Below are 21716 nucleotides of genomic sequence, written 5' to 3'. Positions count from 1 at the left end.
CCGGGTCTTATGTTCTCATGGCTAGGAGTCTGTCTGCAGCCACTTAAGAGTTTGTCTTTCTTAACCATTGACTCATTAGTGCCTCCTGCGAGCTTTAAATTAGGATTTAAAACAATATATCATATCTCGAGCCACGAACTGTGAGGATCTGCCTAGATCCCACAATAGGCTCCTTTATATCTAGAGGTGTGAATCTATGAGCGAAAACAAGGGAAGTCAGTGGCTGGGTGTGGTGGTGTACACTTTTAATCCTGGTACTGGGAAGGCAGACACAGGTGGGTCCCTCTGGAGTTTGAAGCCAGTCTGTTTTGCATAGGGAGCTCCAGGCCAGCCAGTGCTGCATAGTAAAACCCTGCCCCTCATCCTACAAAACAAAAACTAGGTAAGACCTGATAAAAAACCTAACAAGTGGGTGACTCTGGGTTTGCAATGACCCTGGGATTTCAAAGCCAGCCACACTAGAGTACCATGGGCGGGTACAGCACTATGAGCTACTTTCCAAACTAAGGTGAAGCAATCCAGCTACGAGTTTACTCCTCTCCAAGGTGACACCTAAAATGACCTTCCTTTGACTTGGACCTACTTCAGGGATAGAAGGTATGGCTCAGCTGTTAGCATGTGGTTAGCACAGAGTCCCTGAATATGATCCCTAAACCTGAAATCAGAAACAAGTCTACTCCATAATGGATGTAGAGGAACTTGATGAGATTCAGGAATGTCTCATCATGATGTGGTGGCAGTGGTGGTGGGTTTATGGAAGTGATTCTGCCAAAACCCAGCCCAGTACCCATATAAACATAGGAGCTTTTTTTGTTTATGTAACTTACACTCCGAAGCAGAAGGCAGACAAACAATTCCAGTCCTGTGGTACTGACTTCTGATAGTTGAGGGCAGCCACCTGATCCCACCAACTCACTCAACAAGCCTCCCAGACATAGTAACTTACAAAGATGTTGTTCTTTAATATGTTGAGTGTGGTGACTCATGCCTGGGATTCCAGAACCAGAGTTGGGATAGGAAAATAAGTTCAAGGCCAAGCTGGGCAACAGGATTCTCAAACTTCCCAGGCTCCAAAATACTAAACCAAAATATATTCAGGACAGAGTGTTACTCAGTGGGTAAGAACAAGCCTGATGACCTGAATCTGACCCCTGGAAGCCACATGAGGAGAACAGACTCACACAAGTTGTCCACACCATGAACACACACACACATTAAAATACTTTAATTTAAAAAGACTACTATACATTGTATAAAACTTTATTAAACTGGGGATTATTTACAAGTCACAACAGAAATAAAAAACTACATGGCATCAGGTTTTCTTACACAAATGTAGAAGACGCACAGCAAACAGACATCCCTGAAAACTTTTGTTCTTTCTGAACATCCCTTACCGTGTATTAAGTATCAGTAACAAATATTTTATCTAAATAACACTAAGGCATTGCCCACAGGCTATAACTTATCTAGTAGTTTCTTAGCCCTGTTATTTCAGGAACAGTCCCACAGACATGGAGAGTGGCCAGTGCAGGTTGTAACCGGCTTAAGGCTCACGCTGGGGACGATCTGTCATGGCAGTGCTGCCCATGCTGCCCACAAGTTCTAACAAATGAACTCAACATTTTCAAGTTAACACCAAGAGTGTGAAGAGGAAGCTGGGCTGGGTGGCTCAAGCCTGTAATCCCAGCACTCAGGAGGCTGAGGCAGGGCTTCTGTGAGTTGTAGACAAGCCTGGGTAATAAATAAATTGAATTCCAGGACAGCCTGGGCTACAGAGTGGTGCCCTATCTAAACAATACCTTGGGGAGATAAGAGCATGTCAAAGAAAAATGACACATGGAAGACACTTGTGGCCCAAAGCCCCATGTCTGAGTCTATGTGACCACTTCTGTCCCCGCTGAGGTTAAAGGGTATCCATGTGCTTTGCTTATTCCCAGTGGGTTCTAGGGCCTGCCATGTATGGGTCCCCACTGTTGACAATGTCCAACTCAAGTGGTCTGTCCCCTTGCTTCAGCCTTCCAAGTTCAGGCGGACACTAATTACCATGCCTGACTTCCAAACCTCCTTTTCGAGGTAGTCACCATCTGGTCTCCAACAGCAACAGAATCCATAATCAAGTCACGAAGATGCCACTGGGTTAGCTCAACTGCCTATGTTCCCCCAAAGAAATAATCTCTGCTATAAGACTACAAGCACAAACATTTAGACATACTTGTAAAGTGCAAGGCTACTGCTCCATACGCCTGCCCTGTACTCTCAGCATGCAAATGCAGGCACCCATCTTGGACCCAAGTCCACGGGAATACTAGAAGGCATTACTTTCCTGTCTGCACACTACAACTTGTACCACTCAGTCCACAAGAGCTGTGGGCACAGCTAAGGACCATTTTAACTATGGGATCCATCTCAGCACACCTTTCAACAATTATGTAACCCATTCCCAAATCCTTCACAGGTATCGAGGCCTGGGGGAATTCTCTGGCCTATTTGGGTCCTTTTATTCACCAAACCTCAATCACCCAAGTAAAGTAGGCTAAAGAGAACACAACTGACTCACAGAGGGCCATGCCCTTGAATGGGCGGTCATATGGTAAAATGGAACAGTGGGACCCAAAGAGCCATCTCAGGCAAAACCACCCTCTGCTGAGAGAACAAGAATGGGCGGGGAACTAGCTCTTTCTTATTTCAAGGTAACCAAGTTATCAAAGTTGCTAAACTTTTCCTGGCTTTGATCAGTATGTTCTCATGAGGAAAGGAAAACTGTAAAGTTGTATGCTGGCTGCCTCTTATGTTCCCATTAACGGGAGTCATGTTTTATGAACTCAGGTCAGAGCCATTAGAAGCAATGCATTTCCAATACCATCAAGACCCCCAGTCCTGGAACCAGCTTCTGGGTCGATGATTGCTGGCACGCAGCGCTCATGGCTCCAGCTCACTCCACTTCTCCCTCAGTCCTTGATGCGCTCATTCTGAGGGATGAGACTGAGCTGACTCAAGCAGTGTCTGGGCACGCAGAGGCTCAGAAGCATCCAGCGGAGCCACCCAGGCAGGCAGGCAGGCAGGCAGGCCAAGGATACACAGCATACAAAAGAGGCACCCACCGTCTGTCCTTCACTGTCTGAAGCAGCTCTCTCAGCATTCACTTCTCCAACTACCAGGCAGGGGTAAGAAAATGAGCTTGCTTTGCTCACCCCAAATTCAAATACAGTTAAAAAAAATGGCCTTGAAAAGAAATCTGTCTTTCACAGGGAGTCAACCCACAGAAGAGCAAAGTCACTTACAGTGAATTCTCATTAAAAGAAGAAGTCAAAAGCCTCCTCCCCTTTAGCAAGCTACCATCCGTAAGGAGTGATTTGGGGAAACAGGCATGAAGGTCTCCCAAGACCTACAAAAGTTGTATAACTGAGTTTACACTAAAATATACTAGGTATAAATTTCTGAAGGCTTTTGTTGTTAGTGGTGGGCTTTGTTTGGGGGATGCCCAGCCTGCACCCCCAGGACAAGCACTTACTGCCTCTGAGGTGCATTCCCACCTCTTCAGGAGCTTCAAGTTCTTTGAAAAGAGACAAATTTTACTGTATTCATAATTCACAAAGACAAAAAGGTTCCGTTACAAAGTTTCTTGTACCCTGCAGCTCTAACCACAGCTCAGATATTGCTCATTTTTCTGTCACCTTCTACCAAGTGAGGTAGTTGTCACTTTAGGACAATTTAAGGCTATGGGGAACATTGGTTGAAATAACTAACTGGCCACCTGGAGAGGTGTCTCAGCTGACATTTTGGATGCTAGCAGTAAAGCCCAGGGTCTTCCAAAATTACATGTTAAAAGCGGGTCTGAAGAAGCCCTAAGAGCTTCCTGAAAATACCACCTTCCTCCTCGATGATCCTAAGACAATGAGTCTGATGCTGTATTCCTGAGTGAGCACCGACCTCCCTGGCTGAAGGAATTACACACATTACACACTGCCTCCAGTGCAGTGGTGAAGATCACAATGAAAGAACCAAGCAAACGGCAGAAACTTGAGAGTCTGTCCCTCGTAAATGATCCTGCCAGCTTCTAAGAGATCTGCAAAGGCAAGGGATTCTGAAGCTAACATCACTGCAGAGGCAGCGTCTCTACAGAAATGGAACTGTAAGTAAGTATAGTAAACTCAGGGGATGTAGCTGATGCTAACAGCTGAATGGGCACCAGAGGCAGGCAGTACACCTGAAGGTCTGTTCTCTGCCGTGGAAAAGTGTGGCAGCTACAAAACTAAAATTGCATAGAAAGAAACTTAACAGATGGTTGTTTAAGGCTTATAAATGATAAGATCTGGGAGCATGCTGGTTGTTAGGAAGGCTGAATGAATAGAATAAGTATATAAAAAGAAGACAAGGAACAAGGAGATGAGGTTGATTTTGTTTTGTTGTGGTGCTAGCGACCCAATCAGGGCCTTGCATGCTGAACCAGTAAGCATTCTACCACTGAGCTACATTCCCAGCCCTGGAACAGTTTCCTGACTATAGTAACTCAGAAGGTGTGTGATCTGACTAGGGGGGAAGGGTGTAAATAAGACGTCTCTGCCTAGCTATAATGTAGGAATCAAGGTAAGGGGAATATTTATATATAAGAAACAAGAAATTTGACATGCCAGCCAGTGGCAACATTCTTGGCAGAGGGCAGAGGCAGAGGCAGAGGCAGAGGCAGGTGGATCTCTGTGAGTTCCAGGCTAATGTGCTCTCTAGAGCAAGTTCCACGACAGCAAGGGCTATGCAGAGAAAATGTGTCTTGAAAACCAAAACAGAAGAAAAAAAGAAGCTTGGTACACCAGCACAGGCTTAAAATTCTAGCAGTGTAAAGTCGAAGGTGAAGGGATCAACCTGAGGTACAGCAGCAGGCCCCAACCCAGAAGGAAAAGTCAAAACAGAAATACCAGATGCACAGGGACTCTCAAGCAGTCTGAGGTACACAGCAGGAGATGTGGAGGAACCTCGGTGTTAGGAAGGAGGCAGCGGCAAATCAGAAAATGAGACAAATTCTCAACTGTGCATACTCCACAGGTAAGGGGACACACCATTCCTGAGTGGGAAAAGTCAGTGATGAGAAACGGCAAGAAAAAAAGCCAATGTCAAATATAATAAAAAGCTTAGGAAACCAAACCTACAGAAGGGCAGCAGACGTTCTCCTAAATGCAAGCAAACTAAAAATCAGACTCGTGAGAATTCAAGGCTCAGCGGCAGCAGCTCCAGGGGTTTCATGGGTACCAATAAATATCTGGGGTCAGTAGGGTTTGTACTCTGGAGCACTTATTGGTTAAAGAACATGAATTTCTTGCACTTAAAAAAATATATTTGTTTAAAAAACAAGATAGGTAACAATCTATTTTTTTCTTCAATATTTAAATCATTCAGGATTATTATAAGGATGCAGTGAAATAGAGCAGACAGAAGTAAAAAATGGCTCAGACTTATAGATTCTCTTTAAAAGATGCAGCCTCCATTTGAATGCATTACTGCACTTAATACTCATTTTTGAGGGTCTGTCCCCGTGACAGAGTTGCCAGAACTCAGCACACTTTCAAACAGGAGCTGCACTGCTGTGGGCAAACTGACTTCAGGAACCACAAAGTGGGCCAAGTGCTCAACTGTCAGAAGCGAGCTGCCGCAGCCCTCACCACCTCCGCCACTCTTTCCTCGAAGAGGACCAGCCTGAGGTACACACCAAAAGTACTGCCAGAGGGTAACCCACTCAGCCCCTCATTCCAGCCGAACTCCTGCACCCGCTCCAGGCTGTTATAAAAGCCTGGGAGAATCGCACAGCACTTACAATGAGGATCACACCAAGGTACCATGCCAGTCTATATGAAAACAACGAACTGCTATTTAAGTCAAGAAATTGTTCTGTGTGAAAGTGGGGTACTCTGAGCCCTCCTCTTCTGAGGACAGCTCCTCATCCTGGGTAAGGATGCTCCCTAATCCATACTCCTGTTCGTGAACAGAAACTTCATTTGGCGTGAGGTGGAAAGAACCTTCCACAAAGTCGGCGAATCTGCAAAAGAGAGGGATGTTTGTTAGGAAGCGCACATCTGTCCTTCCTGAACGGCTTTCAAAATAAGAACAGACTGAAAGGCTCAGTGTGCCTGTAGTTCAAATTATACCGAATTTAACAAATTCCTGCCCTTGCTTTGGCAGATGCATAAACTGAAGCAAGAACTAGGCAGGAGGCAAGGCTGGGATCCCAGGCCAACATGCTGGGCACTCTCGTCCTGCTTGACACTAACTACGCTGTCCTTGTCCTGGGTAGTTACGAAGTGCTAAGGTTCCCTGAGTCACCGTAGACCTGATAAGAGGAGACTGAGCGTTACAGTTCTCTGCACTTATGGCTATAAACTTGATGCTATCATGATTCCAAACTGAAACTTTACACACTCTTTGGTACAACTGCTCCCAACCAAAGGGGGCGTGGGGGTGGGGACTCAGAAATTAATGTCAAACACACAAGGGCCACACTTAAATACGGTACTGAAGTCGTCACAAGTTAGTGATATAATCCCAACAGTGAGGTAGCTGCCTGGGGAAACAAGAAATAGATTACTACTTTCTCTTGACTCCTGCTCCTAGGTGAGCAACAATCAAAGGGCAAAATACAAGGCTGTTATCTGGAAGCATCATCTGTCGGCCCGAGGTCATTAACTACCCAGAAATGCCTGGCTTATCAGAGTTTACCTTTTTGGAGACTGAATTCGAGATATGGTCTTCCAGGCAGAGCACTCCGGACTGTTACAAAATTCTCGGAGTTCCTGTAAAGCCTTTTGGGTCTCCACCTCTCCTTGTATCCGATACTCTTCTTCTGTCAGGAGGCGAGGGGGGACAGGCTTTCCTGATGCCTTACACATCCTTCTGTGCTCACCAAAATAACACCATGAGTCATTAATCAGTATCCACACCATCTTTATGTCCACTTGTCCCAGGAGACAACCACACTAAGACAGACTCAGCAGCGATAGTCATCACCCAGCTTTCTTCCACACACACCTTTCATTACAGTGTACTCCTAGCATGCCAAACATGAGTGAAAAGCCAGAGTAGTCAAACTCACTTATTTTCAAATAAATGACAAATAATTTATTTTTCCAGTAAGTGGGAAAACAACAAAATGATGTTATAATGTTGTGGTTCGTGACCTCAGCTCCTCACTCTGAAGGGACTGTTTTGATTATCTGCAATGGAGTAGCCATGGCCATTTCAGAATCCAGGGCCATTCATTCCATATTGACTTTTCCAATAATATCACGCTATGAATTACATCTTAAATAAAATTAAGGTTTTTAGAGCAACTTGACAGTCAGCGTGACATAATCTGAAATCTGAACTTGAGGCCTATGTACAAACCAAACACGATATAATTTGCACCACCTAGTGGTAACAGGAACACATGACACTTTACTGGATGCTTTTATTATAAAAAAAGAAAAAAAGTATTATCTCAACAGAGAAAGGTACAAGGGTGGTGGCAGGTGACATCCCACTTACAGAGGTTCCCAAGGAAAAACTAGGCATCCTTTCGCTGCAAGTGCATCCCACACCCCACATGTCAACAGTCACCCTGCCTGCTAGTCACCTGTAGGTGCTGCACAGCCAGTGGATAGGGTATTCCAGGTTCTTAGTGCACAGTGCAATGACGATGAGAGCAAAGGCAACATGCGGGATCTGGATACTGGAATACATGAGTCCCAGGCCCAGCAGCTGCAGCGTCCAGGTCAGCAGGTTAATGCTTCGTTCATTTTCCAGGGGCCCATATTTGTAGCACACTGCAAAACTCATGAATCCAACTGTGAGGATGTAGCCTATGAGAAGAGTCATCATAAGACACTGGTGGAGAACAGCACAAGCTCACCAGATGCATCTACTCAACCAGGAAATTAGACACATCTGCACTCAATTATTCACCTATTTTGAATTCTCGGAAAATATATTTTCCTCACTGTTCTTCATGTACACATATGTATTATTCTTTTTTTAAAAAAAAGATTTATTTATTTATTATATGTAAGTACACTGTAGCTGTCTTCAGACACACCAGAAGAGGGAGTCAGATCTCTTTACAGATGGTTGTGAGTCACCATGTGGTTGCTGGGATTTGAACTCAGGACCTTCAGAAGAGCAGTCGGGTGCTCTTACCTGCTGAGCCATCTCACCAGCCCCATATGTATTATTCTTATCCTTTTATCACAAATTTATTTACTCAAGTAACAAGGGGTTGAAGAGGTGGCTCATAGGTTAAGAGTGCTCAGTGCTCTTGAGAGGACCCACATTCATTCCCAGCATGCACTTGGGCCATCTCATGACTACCTGTAACTCCAGCTCCGTGGATGATGCTACAGGCATTGCAGTCAAGTGCACACTCCCACACACATAGAATTAAAAACTAAATCTTTGGTGGTGGTGGTGGTGGTGGTTGGCGTTTTTTGAGACTGTGTTTCTTTGTGTAGCCCTGGCTGTCCTCGAACTCACAGAAATCCACCTGTCTTTGTCTCTCAAGTGCTGGAATGGTATGTACCACCATGTTTTGGCAAAATTAATTCTTTCTTAAAAGCTACACGTTGAACATGTGTAAAATAGGCTATTTTAATCCCCAAATATTCATATTAATGTTCTCAAATAATAAATTGAGTTCCTATCAAGAGAAAAAAAGCTTTATCTGTGTAACCAAAGGACTTTTACTGTATACAAGATTGACTGCACTTCTTAAGGTTCCCAAGCATATTTAAATTAACAATAATAAAGCCAATTTAAAAGTTTTTAAATTTTGCTTAAAACACCAGCAATTTCGAGTTTTGACCTTATCAACAGTATCTGACTTCAGTTAAGTGAATCTCTGAGTTTGAGGCCAGCGTAATCTACAAAGTGAGCTCCAGGACAGCTAACTCTATGCAGAAAAACCCTGCATAGAGAGAGAGGGAGAGAGAGGGAGAGAGAGAGGGAGAGGGGGAGGGGGAGAGGGAGAGGGGGAGAGAGAGAGAGAGATTATAATTTCTACAAGTTAATCAAATGCTATTAGCTACTGATTCCCTGTCAGCAGGGAGCATCTTCTCACAATCAAATCAACCAAGCAGCCTATAAACACACACACAGGAAAGCTACACCAACACTTACTTAGAAGATAATGCCAGTAACTCCTCCATATCTCTTGTAAATTCTTAAAAACTAGCTGAATGAGGTACAGAGAGAAGGACCAGCCTCCTACCAGGATGACGTAAATGGGACTTCTCTAGACAAAGCAGAGATGAAGGCAAAAGTTACAAGGCTTTTACATAAGAAGCAAATGGGACAAATTTTTCTTTCAACTCAACCTACTCAAAATGCATAAAAACTCATCTCTTAAAAAGATGTGTTTTATACCTAAAAAGGTACAGTCTGCAAGGAACACCAAGATGATGAGATGCGAAACAACTGAAAAGCCTGGCTACATCAGAAACAAAGTGGCTTTCAGTTCCCACTGAGACATGATTTCAATAGAATTTGTATGTAATCAGGCTTCAGATATACCTTGCAAGTGCTTTTCAGAACTAAAGAACAGGACAGTCACTGACTCATCAACCATCAACAACGCAAATGTTCTGTGCTCTAAAAACTACTCCAAAAGGCAACCCAACCTCCAGCTACCCAAGGTCACCCTCAACACGCAGGAAAGATCTCACTACTTACCTTGGGCATAAACTTAGAGATCATAAAAATGATGATTAAGAGAGAGGCCACGATTCCCACACTCATCCCAGTGCAATAGTAGAAAATTTGACTCCTGCAGAAAAAATATTTTACTTGACTATGTAATGTCATAGGCCACAGAACACACTGGTGAAATCGCAAGTGCCCTAGCTAAAGTTTCAAGATTAGAGGAGATGCTGCCTGGTACTGAAGACTACAGAAGTGTAGACTGACATAGCAGTTGATAGATGATGAAGGTTAGTCAGTGTCGATGAGGTCCTCTTTAAATCTCACTCCTGTATCCATCTCTGTCCAAATCCACTGTATGCTATAGACTCAGGATATAGAAAAATCAAGTTGAAACTGGACTCGAACTTCCTTCCTGCTGGGCAGCCTTCACAGAGCCAGCATGGGCTCCCCAGGATGCCAAAGAAGAGCTCTAGCCCGTCTTACTCATGGACCCTATGTGCAGGATGCTGACACACAGAAGAGCACACCTGCAGTAGTACACTGAAGGCTGTTTGAGGAGTAACCAGCCACTCTAGGGCTGGATTTGATGCCCTTTCCACAGGAGAGAATTCTAATCTGCTGCTATTAACACCATCAAAAGCCCATGGCTGGAGAGTTTGTGGACCCAAGTGGGAGAGCTGTTGCAGCACTTTTGCTAAATGGAACCAATGTGCCATCAAATCACCTTCTCTGGGATTCTTGTGCAGTGGTCAGTGATGACTGCAGAGATTCACGACTGGTTAAAAGTACCAAGAATGAATGACTTTTGAATGTCCAGCCAGAAATGGGGTGTATGTATCATCCCCTCCAAGGCTCAGGGAGCATCATGGAAGAAGGGGTTCAAAAATGAAGGACTGAAGGAGGAGGAAGCATGGTGTGAAGCCAGGCCTGACATACATGGGAAGGGTGGTGTGAACCATCACCCTTATAGAAGCTCAAAGTCATCCACCACCTCTGGCTTTTACAATCTCACCTCCTTCTCTATATAGATCCCTGAGCCTTGCAAGAGAGGGGTTCAATTCAGACAGCCCACCTGGGGATGATGGCTCTGTGTGGGTCTGTGTGTGAACTACTGTGTGCTTCAAGAAGCTTCTCTGCTGGGCACATAAACCACACGCCAGGGCAGGTTCACGCCGGAGTAGCTGGCCAATACAAAATGGATCTGGGGGAGGGGGCTGTTTGTTCTTTGGGGTTTTTGTTATGTTGTTGGTGTTTATTCTCATTAGGAGTCATTTTACTGCTATAGTTTTTTTTAGCAGAGTTGAAGTAGGTTTCCCCATAGGACCTAGGACTTTACTGCCTCAAGTTCTTGACTGCTTCAGCAGTGTCAAGTAAGCATTTCCTCCCAGAGAGTGGCCTTTATGTTAGTGCATGCCAGTTTTACAGATCATAGCTAGCACATTTCTAGGAGGAGGAAATGGACAAGAATTGATGCTTGATTCCTTGTATGTAAACAGCATGAAACTCATCAAGTGTACTTTGGTAACAATTTCACTATATAAATATCTACAATAATATTACTGCTAACTTGAGTCAACTGAATAGTCCTAGGTAACTCATTAATACAACGGTGGAGCTGCCTAATGAGAAAATGCATTAACCAACAATCCTATTCAAATCAGAGGGGAAAGTCATTTTATTTTTAATACATTCAAGCAGGGCCAGAGAGGAGGTGGCTGAGCTGTTTTGAGTGCTTGTTGCTCTTTCAGAGGATCTGAGTTCTGTCCCAAGCACCCATGTTGGACAACTCACAACTCCTTAACTCCAGGCCCAGGGGGTCCAACGCCCTCTACTGGCCTCTGCAGGCAGCACATGCACAGGGACACAGACACACAGATCACACATAAACTTAAAAAGCAGCTAGATATGATGGCATACACCTTTAATGCCATCACTTGGGAGACAGAGGCAGATGGAGTTTGTAGCCAGTTTGGCCTACAGTACATTGAGACTCTGTCTCAAGCAAACAAACAAAATGACAAATATTTATTTATATTGTCCAAAATAATAAAAAATCTTAAAAATACCCCAGCAGGCAACATAGATCCTGAGCAGAGAACAGCAGCACTTAAAATTCCTATAACAAGAGTTCTGTCGAGTCCATACCTACCTGCTCAACAAGTCACCACAAAAAAACAGCGTCAGTCCGAGGAGGAAAACAAGGAAGAGTTTGGGGTCAAATCCTGAAACAAATAGAACATTTGCTTAATAAAAGAATCCATTAAAGGTATTATAAAAGATGACATTGTTGTTACTGGTCAACTATAAAGTAAAGCAGATAGCTCAACTAAATGGCAGTGTAGATATACCACACAAATCCTGGTACCCTTCGAAAGAAAAACCATAAACAGGTTTCTGTCTAGTCTGTGCTTGCCCTATTTTGGCTTCTTCTACTGAGGATTTAGCTGCACACTATGCCATCACCACTTTATGCTGTGGCTCAGAAGGGATCCCTGCCATTTGTGTCAGAGCCTTCCATCACTTACAGGCATGGACCTGAAACATGGACCTTGTGTCCTCCACATAGCATTTTACTTGCTCAACCATACCTCCTACTTTGCTTCACTATATATAAAGCACTGTGCTGAAAAAAGTCTACCTGCTAAACATATCACACTCGGGTCCTAGAGGCCCAAGCAGACCCCTGGCGAGCCCTTAGTGGCTTGCCAGAGTATCCCATGGCTTTCACAAGGCCTAGAAATGGACAGGAGAACACACCAAAGAGAGTCCAGCTCTCCACAGCCACAGAGCCAGCTGCAGCACAGCTCGCTGGAGGGCACAATCTCTCTGCAGCCATGAGCCCTGAGTAGAAACGAAGGGGAAACCAAGTCAGGATTTGATGGGATCCACCTCCTCTAAAGCTTTCTCAGTTGCTCTCAGATAAGAAAAAAAGTCCCCCAGGTCCAGTAAATAAGTGGTCTCAATCTTTACTTTTTTTTTTTTTTTTTTTTTTTTTTTTGGTTTTTCGAGACAGGGTTTCTCTGTTTAGTCCTGGCTGTCCTGGAACTCACTCTGTAGACCAGGCTGGCCTCCAACTCAGAAATCCGCCTGCTTCTGCCTCCCAAGTGCTGGGATTAAAGGCATGCGCCACCACACCCAGCGGTCTCAATCTTTAATTATGATTCTACAAGCACTATTTTATGAGCTACCAATTTTATACTGTTGAGCTTTCCTGTCTTCAAACACAGGCCTGCATGGAGTAGTGCAAATACCTTTGTCACGAAGTCTGCAGAAAGCATGACTATGCTGACTGTCTGACTGACTCCAGGTACTCGCCATTCAGCTCAGAACCTGCCCGGTTCTAGGCACTGAATCACTAAAGGAGACTTGTCATTCTGGGCTACAGACGCTTAAGTGGAGTCTCCATAAGCTGTTGAGGGCCATGATACAGTCAAGACTGTAATCACAAACCAAAGGGAACTGTCCCAGGCAGACTTCTCTGTCTTACTCATTGTACCCTCCAAAGCCTGTCCGTCCCTCTCACTACAGAATCCACCAGAGAAGCAGTTGAGACTTACTCCGGGTCACAGTGACACTGTACATGGTGTCCTTCTCTATCATCTCAACCTTGAGGCAGGTTTTAGTGCTGTACAGACCCACGTTAACATAGGTGTCATTCAATTTCTCTTTTAAAAAAGAAGAAAAAAAGTTCCAGATACTAAACTGCTCTAGCTCCTTCAGCTTCTCCTCATTGTCCACCTGGGTAACTCGGACCAATTTGGAACTATTTACCCGAACCTGTAACACAAATGACATTAGGATGAAAAAGTAGAAAATTTTCATAAACATAATTAAAAAAAAAAAACCTTAAATAGCTGATGAACAATGTGCCATTTCACACAAAGCTTAGCAGAAATGTACAGATGCAGTAACAGAAACATAATTTGGCAAATGATGCTGCTCTGATAGAGGCTGCTGCTACAATTTCTTGTTATCATGGTCTGAATCTACTATTAAGCCAGAAAAGGGGGGAGGGAGAAGTTCCCAAGCAGAAAGAGTCATCAATACTGCTATTTATGAGATCATACAAAGCAAGGATCTGTAATATTAAGAAAATTGCCAGTCATAAACAGCCCCAGAAAACTGAAAATGTTTCCCATAATGACAGGCTGAGTCCAACGCACTGTCACAAATCACTGATTATGGATAAATGTTGGTTATAATGTGCCTCAGAGTCAGTATGAATTTTGTATCAGAAAGTAAAGAAAGGATTGAAAGCCCCCCACAAGCCCAGCTCTCGTGTGGCTGATGTGGACAGCAAACATCCTTATCAGTGTCTGTGTGCACAGCAGCATCTTCAATCACTATCACAGTCAGAGTCTCTTGCTTGTGGGTGACTTAACTGTGCTATGAAATAAAAGAGCCCAAAGTCACCCAAGGAAACTTCTCTCACAGAATCAAAATAGAATGGGAACCACGGGACAAGAGTTCAGACAGGCACTCCAGAGTCCAGCCATAGGAGGCACAGACATTTCAAAAGAGGCATGAGTGTGCAGACTTCACAAGGGAGGAACCCAACACGAGGAAGAAGGAAGAACATTTACCTCAGGATCATAGTACCCTAAGCTGGTAAAGGGAGCTGAGATGCCCAGGGCTGGAGCTACTAATTACCTGTATCCGTGTCCATATATCATGCCACTTTGGGATAAGCACATTTTTATAACAGAATTGTTGACTGGAATTCATATCAACTTGCGATTCCTGAAGCATGACCACATTTACATCAGCTTTAGGCAAAAAGGGAAACAAGAATTAAGTATGTCATAACAGAACAAGTCATAACTATAGTTCATTTTATTAAAAGAAGTAAACTGATGCTTAAACTTATGCTTAAAATACGAACCAGACCATAAAAACAAAAACAAAACAAACAAAAAAAAATGAGAATAAAGCAGTTTTATCTCTGTCTAATTTACATGTGTGCTTGTCTAAGACTAACTGTAGAATATCAAACATGCTAAACATATGCTTTATCACTGGGTTACATTCTCAGCCTTTAATTATTTAACTGTTACAGATAGCTAACATTACATTAACACAGCATAAACAATAAAAGCTACTTCTTAGGGGCTGGTGAGATGGCTCAGCAGTTAAGAACACTGGCTGCTCTTCCAGAGGTCCTGAGTTCAATTCCCAGCAACTACATGGTAGCTCACAACCGCCTGTAATGGGATCTGATGCTTCCTTCTGGTGTGTCTGAAGACAGCTGCAGTGTACTCACACACATAAAATAAAAATAAATAAATCTTAAAAAAAAAGATTTACGAGAAATCACTCTCCTATACCTTCCCACACCCAACCTACCTTCTTTGAAACGATTATTTTAGTAACATTTTTCTTTGTGGTATTAGAGATTAAACCCAAAACATCTATTTCTTCACTAAATTTCTATATTATGCAGAGATTTTTACATTTCTTTTCTGTTGGAGTGAGAGAGGTATGGGTGTGCACATGTGCAGATCAGGGAGGACCATGACTCTCCTTCTACTATGGTGTCCCCAGGCGTCTACCTCTGGTTACGTGACAGCAAGTACCCTGACCACCTAAGCCATCTCCAAAACCCTATGCAGAACACTTATCAAGTAAGAGTAAGTACAAATTTAATTATCAGTGTGGTTTTTAGTGTCAGGTAGATAGATTTAAATAAGAAAGAAATCCTTAATCCTCAGGCAGGTATGATGGCACACTCCTTTAATCTCAGCAATTGGAAGGCAAAGGCAGGCAGGGATCTCTCTGAGCTAGCCTGATCTACAGATTTGAGTTTGAGTTCCAGGACAGCCAAGGCTGTTACATAGAGAAACCCTGTCTCCTCCTCCTCCTAGCCCCACCCACCACAAAAAAATAGAAAAGGAAAAAAAAAAATCCTCAACTAAATCCAAATCAAAGTTACCCACACAAAAAGCATTACTGAGCTGGGCACGGTGGTACACACCTTTAATCCCACCCAGCACTCAGGAGGGAGAAGCGGCTGATCTCTGAGTTTGAGGCCAGCCTAGTCTACAGAGTGAGTTCCAGGACAGCCAGGGACACAGAGAAACCTTGTCTCAAACAAACCCTCTGAAAGCATCAATGCCCATCTTATTTTTAGTTTACTTTGGAGGGGGGCCTGCCACAGTGCGAGTGTGGAGGCTGGAGGACAACTTCCAGGAGTTCCTTCTCTTCTTCCACCATACAAGTCTTAGGTATGCGATTCAGGTTGTCAGACTTGATGGGCAAGCCCACTGAGCCATCCTACCAGTTAAGATGATTTTAAAGTGAAACTAAGACCTTTTGTTGTTGTTGTTGTTGTTGGGTTTTGTTTTGTTTGTTTCTTGTGTTGAGGACCCAACCCAGGGCTTTCTTTGTACATGCTAGGCAAGCACTCTATCACTGAGACAGCCCCATCACCACACTAGCTTTAAAGTCATATTTAACCGCAAGCCTAGGTCCGAGCTAAACATACAAGACATGGGTATAACTCTCCATGGCCTTGTACTAAACAATGGTTTCTTAAGTAGGATCCTAGAATATGCAGAAGTCAAGAAGAAATCCCTAAAGCAGACTTGAGGAAATGTAAAACCATGGCTTCCTAGCAGTTCCAGAACAGAGGGAAGAAAGGAGATGGCGGGCGTGGGTGAGGGGCTGACTCAGTAAAGCAAGCACTTCCTGCCTTGAAGGCTCAAGGATCCTAGAACCCATGGGAAAATGTCAGCGTCCTGCAGCATAGTCTCAGCTTAGGGGGAGAGACAACAGGAAGTCCCCTGGGGCTCCCTAGCCTATGGTGAGATCAGGCCAGTGAGAGACCCTGACTCAGGAAAGGGACAATGTTCCTAAGGATGACACTTGAGGCTGCCCTATGTCCACCACATAGACTCACACACAACATGTACCCAAGCATACATTTATGCCCACACACATGCACCCACACACACGTATGCATGTATAAAACTTACAGAGAGAGAGACCGATACTTCTGTAAGCCAAAGAACACAAACGTAAAATGACTACCTCAGGAAATAGGAAGAAACGTTTTCCAATCACATACCTGACAATAAAAATAGCTGGAATACATAGACAGCTATGACAACAATAACCCTTTCCAGCCAGTCTCATACACTGGCCTCAAACTTGCTCTATAGCTGAAGATGACCTTGAATTCCAGAATCTTCTGCCTCTATGTCCCACGGATTATAATTATATGCCACCATACCCTGGCTCAACCCAGTCCTTTTAACAAATAAAAGATGCCAGTAGATATTTCTCCAAAGAAAACACATACATAAATGTACATGACAATGGGGCTCAAATCATTAAAGAAATAGAAGCCAAAGCCACAATAAAACACGACTTCACACTTACTAGAATGGCTACAATCAAACAAAGCTCCAAGTCTGGAGCTGGGCATGGTGCTCATATGGTTAAGCACAGCACATGGAAGGCAGAAAGTGGATCCCTGGGAGCAGGGGACCAGATTGTACTGCACAGCCAGTTTCAGGCCAGCCAGGGCTGCAGAGGTGAGGCCAGAGATGGGTTAAAGACAAAAGTAACTGCGGCCTAGTGTGATGAGCTGCACTTGACCTTCAGGACCCACATGACGGAAGGTGAGAACCAACTGCACACTGTCCTCTCCATACACACTGCAATGTACATGGCACAACACACACACATACTATAAATAAATTTTAAACTTTTTTTTAAAAAGAAATTCAGTAATAGGCCTGGAGAGATGCTCAGCAGTCAAAAAGCACTGACTGCTCTCCCAGAGGTTCTGAGTTTAATTCCCAGCAACCACATGGGAATTAAACATATCACAACAATCTGTAATGGGATTCAATGCCTTCTTCTGGTGTCTAAAGAGAGCAACAGTGTACTCATATACATAAAATACATAAATCTTAAAAAAGAAAGAAAGAAAGGCTGGCGAGATGGCTCAGCCGTTAAGAGCACTGACTGCTCTTCCAGAGGTCCTGAGTTCAATTGCCAGCAACCACATGGTACCTCACAACCATCTGGAATGAGATCTGATGCCCTCTTCTGGTGTGTATGAAGACAGCTACAGTGTACTTATAATAATAAATAAATCTTTGGGCCTGAGCGAGCAGGGAATGAGCAAGCAGAGTTGACCAGAGCGAGCAGGACAAACTGGAGCGAGCAGAGGTCCTAAAATTCAATTCCCAACAACCACATGAAGGCTCACAACCATCTGTACAGCTACAGTGTACTCACATACATAAATCTTTAAAAACCCAAAAGAACAAAAACAATAAAAAAACGAGAGAAAGAAAGAAAGAAATTAAGAAATTAATTCAGTAACAAATGTTGGTTGGGAATATGGACAAATTGGGAACTTACCCCCCATGTACTGCTGGCAGGATGTAAAATGATACATTTTTTTTAGGACAATATTATAGTTTAATAGTTCCTTATATAATTCCAGACAATTGGGAATATGTTCACACAAAACTATGCACATGAATGTGTATAAAAACCTATCATAAAGCTTCCTACATAACCACCAGAGAATGAAAAGGCTCAGTGCCACTCAGCTAATGAGCAGGTAAACAAAATGTGTTACATTCACACAATGGACTACATCCAGCTCTAAAAGAAAAGTATTAGAACTGGGGAGGTGGCTCAGCAGTTAAGAGCACTGGCTGCTGTTAGAGGACCTGGGTTCAATTTCCAGCACCCACAACCATCTAACTCCAGTCCCAGGGAATCAAGGGTCCTCTTCTGGCATCTCTGGGCACTTGGCATGTACAGTGTGCCCAGACACATGGAAACAATGTCCACATGAATAGGATGCAATAAAAAAGGTTTTAAATTGGGCTGGAGAAATGGCTCAGTGGTTAAGAGCACTGACTGCTCTTCCAAAGGTCCTGAGTTCAATTCCCAGCAACCACATGGCTCACAACCATCTGTAATGGGATCTGATGCCCTCTTCTGGTGTGTCTGAAGACAGCTACAGCGTACTCATTCATATACATAAAATAAAATCTTTTTTAAAAAAGGTTTTAAATTTAAAAAATGAAATACTGACACATGCTACAAAATGATGAACCTTTAGTAAAAGGTTATATTGTGCGAAAGAAGTCATACAAAAGAAAAAAAAAAAAGGTCACAAGAAGAAAATGACAGATAAATTCATATAAAATGTCTGGAAGGAGTGAATGCCATGACAAGAAACAGATTGAGCGGCTGTCAGAGACAGGATGGAGAGAAGACAGGAACTAACAGTTACAATAATGGCACAACACTGTGAAAATACTAAAACCCACCAAATAGCATTTATAAATTAAATCTCAATTTTAAAAAAGCTGATCTCACTTATGACATCAAAACAGAAAGGCTAAGGTACACACACAGTACAAAGGAGCAGGGGTGGGGATGGAGGACAACAAACAACAACTCTCATCTGAGCACACACAGTCAGACCTAACCCTGTGGGCTAATAAAACACCTTAGGTCAGAATACGGTGCCTGTTTCTCATTACAGGCTTCAACCCTATAGTAATCTGAATTTCTTCTAAAAGAAAAAAAACTTTTTTTTTTCAATTCCTGTTGCGTGGCTGGAGAGACGACTCAGCAGTTAAGACTGCTTACTGCTCCTCCTGAAGATTTGAGCTCAATCCCTCGCATCCGCATGGAGCAGCTCACAACCACATTTAACTCCAGCCCCAGAGGATCTACCATCCTCTTCCAGCCTCTAAGGACACCTGCATCCATCCATCCATCCATCCACATACATATACACCCATACACACACATGGCATACACTCATGGACATAAATTAAAAATAAAAACAAATTTAAACTCTATTGATATTTATCTCCCTAGCAAGTTCATAGATTATATATATATATATATGCATATATATATATATTCATAAATAGAAAAAATACTCATAAATACAGATATTGCTTCCTTTGGAAGAGAAAGAGCAGGCTAGAGAAGATGGCTAAGCAGAAAAGTGCTTTCCGTGTAAGTATGAAGACCAGAGTTCAATCCCCGGAACCCATATAAGAAACCAGCCATGGTGGTGTACAACTGCAATCCCAAGCCTGTGGAGCAGACAGGAGCATCCCTGGGGCTCACTGCCTGCCTGCCTAGCCACTTCTGTGAGCTCTGTGTTCAGTGAGAAAATAAGGTTTAGTGAGATTGAAACACTTGGCACTAGTCTCCGGCCTGTGCATATATATCCGTATGTGTGCATGCACCCCCACCCCCGCCCCCACCATCATTTATGTTGAGCATGATGTGCATGGCTGTCACCCTGCTCTTGAGAAACAAAGAAAGGTCGTTGAAGTAAGTCCTAAGGCAGCCTATGTTACAGTGAATTTGAAACCAGCTTAAGCTATACAGCAAATCCTACTTTATAACATAAAAACAGATGGAATAAGTTTATGTAAAACTTGAAAATACTGTATTTATGATCCATTGAGGATGGATGGTATGCTGACTGACATTCATCCATAATTCCAGCACACAGGAAGCAGGGGCAGGAACCACTGAAAAGCTGTACTCTTCCTCCCAATGAAGTGGAAGTCCAAAAATAATTTTTAAAAAGGAACATTTTTGAGGAAACAGCTCTACTATTAACATTCTTTAAAATCTAGTTTTCAGAGCCAGGCAGTGATGGTGCATGCCTTTAATCTTAGCACTCAGGAGGCAGAGGCAGGCAGATCTCTTTAAGATCAAGGCCAGCCTGGTCTACAGAGCTAGTTCCAGGGCAGCCAGCATGATACAAAACAAACAAACAAACAAGCAAAAACAAAAAACAAACAAAAAACCCTGGGGAGAAAAAAAAACACACACACAAAAAAAAAAAACAAAACCAAACCAACCTAGTTTTCTTTTCCTTAATTCTATACTATTCATGGGAAATAATTTTTTTTAAAGATTTTTTATTTATGTGAGTACACTGCAGCTGTCTTCAGACACACAAGAGAAGAGTGTATCAGATCCCACTACAGATGGATGAGCCACCACGTGGTTGCTGGGAATTGAGCTCAGGACCTCCAGAAGAACAGTCAGTGCTCTTAACGGCTGAGCCATCTCTCCAGCCCCATGGGAAAGAACTTAAACTTTTTTCAGTTAGTAACCTGCAAGAGAAATCAGCACCTTGGTCAGCCACATATGCTTGGCAATGCATTAATGCAGAACGTACTGCGCTTCAGCTACGGAGGGCGATCTGTGGAAACCACCAGGACTCTAGACTTGCTTTAAATTGTGTATCTGTGTGTCTGTGTCTCAGTGTGAGCCACCTGATGTGGGCACTGGGAATCCAAACTCAGATCCTCTCCAGGAGCAATGCACACTTAGACCCACACCCTCCAGCCCCTTCTAACTCTTAAATACCCTCAACTCATTTCTGTCAAGAGTAACCCAGTTACTCAGAAGCCTTGCCAACAACTAGCTCCTTTCTAAGATTATACTGAGTGTTTTCTGAGAGCACGTGCCACTGTACTTGTATGCATGCATGCACACGCATGTGTGGGAAAGTCAGAGAACAGCTGGTAGGCGTTGGTTCTCTACCATGTGAATCCCAGGGGTCGGGTGTCAGGCTTGGCATCAGGCACCTAACCCCAAGCCATCCTGCTGGCCCCCAAACTGCCATTTTTCTAGGCTCCAATAGATAGTTCCAAATCTATGACCATGGAGATGGCCCTAGTTACATTCAGTGAGTCATGAGTTTAAACAAACAGATACGAATGGGGATAGGACCAGCAGTGACAAGAAGGGGCTGAGCAGGAGCTGCGCAGGGCTGGGGGCCTGGGTAGTGATAATCAGAATAGACTATACAAATGCATGAATTTGTCAAAGAACAAATTTAGTAAAAGTTTTTTAAGAACTGGAGAGATGGCTCAGCGGTTAAGAGCACTGACTGCTCTTCTGGAGGTCCTGAGTTCAATTCCCAGCAACCACATGGTGGCTCACAACCAACTGTAATGGGATCAGATGCCCTCTTCTAGCCTGCAGGATACATGAAGGCAGAAAGCCGTATACACAGTAAATAAATACATCTTTAAACATAAATA

At 43.4% G+C, this 21716-nt stretch overlaps 1 protein-coding gene across 2 annotated transcripts in view; it reads right to left on the bottom strand.

Moving 5' to 3' along the window:
- Positions 1 to 1246: 1246 nt before the first annotated feature.
- The window catches only part of Nemp1 (nuclear envelope integral membrane protein 1), a 24535-nt gene continuing 4065 nt past the window's right edge, over positions 1247 to 21716 (bottom strand). For both annotated transcript variants that reach the window (XM_029482470.2, XM_021175153.3), the window contains exons 2-9: positions 14311 to 14426; positions 13218 to 13437; positions 11810 to 11882; positions 9691 to 9784; positions 9139 to 9253; positions 7604 to 7829; positions 6709 to 6882; positions 1247 to 6031 (exon numbers count right to left, since the gene is read on the bottom strand). In XM_029482470.2, coding sequence (XP_029338330.1) covers positions 5866 to 6031; positions 6709 to 6882; positions 7604 to 7829; positions 9139 to 9253; positions 9691 to 9784; positions 11810 to 11882; positions 13218 to 13437; positions 14311 to 14409 — 1167 coding nt within the window. In that variant the 5' untranslated portion in view covers positions 14410 to 14426 and the 3' untranslated portion in view covers positions 1247 to 5865. The remainder of the gene's footprint in view (positions 6032 to 6708; positions 6883 to 7603; positions 7830 to 9138; positions 9254 to 9690; positions 9785 to 11809; positions 11883 to 13217; positions 13438 to 14310; positions 14427 to 21716) is intronic.

Source organism: Mus caroli, unplaced genomic scaffold (assembly GCF_978045245.1).
Source record: "Mus caroli unplaced genomic scaffold, Mus_caroli_1 scaffold_9, whole genome shotgun sequence".
Lineage (NCBI taxonomy): Eukaryota > Metazoa > Chordata > Mammalia > Rodentia > Muridae > Mus > Mus caroli.
Note: the sequence above shows the minus strand (reverse complement) of the source record. Positions and strands in the feature narration are given on the sequence as shown.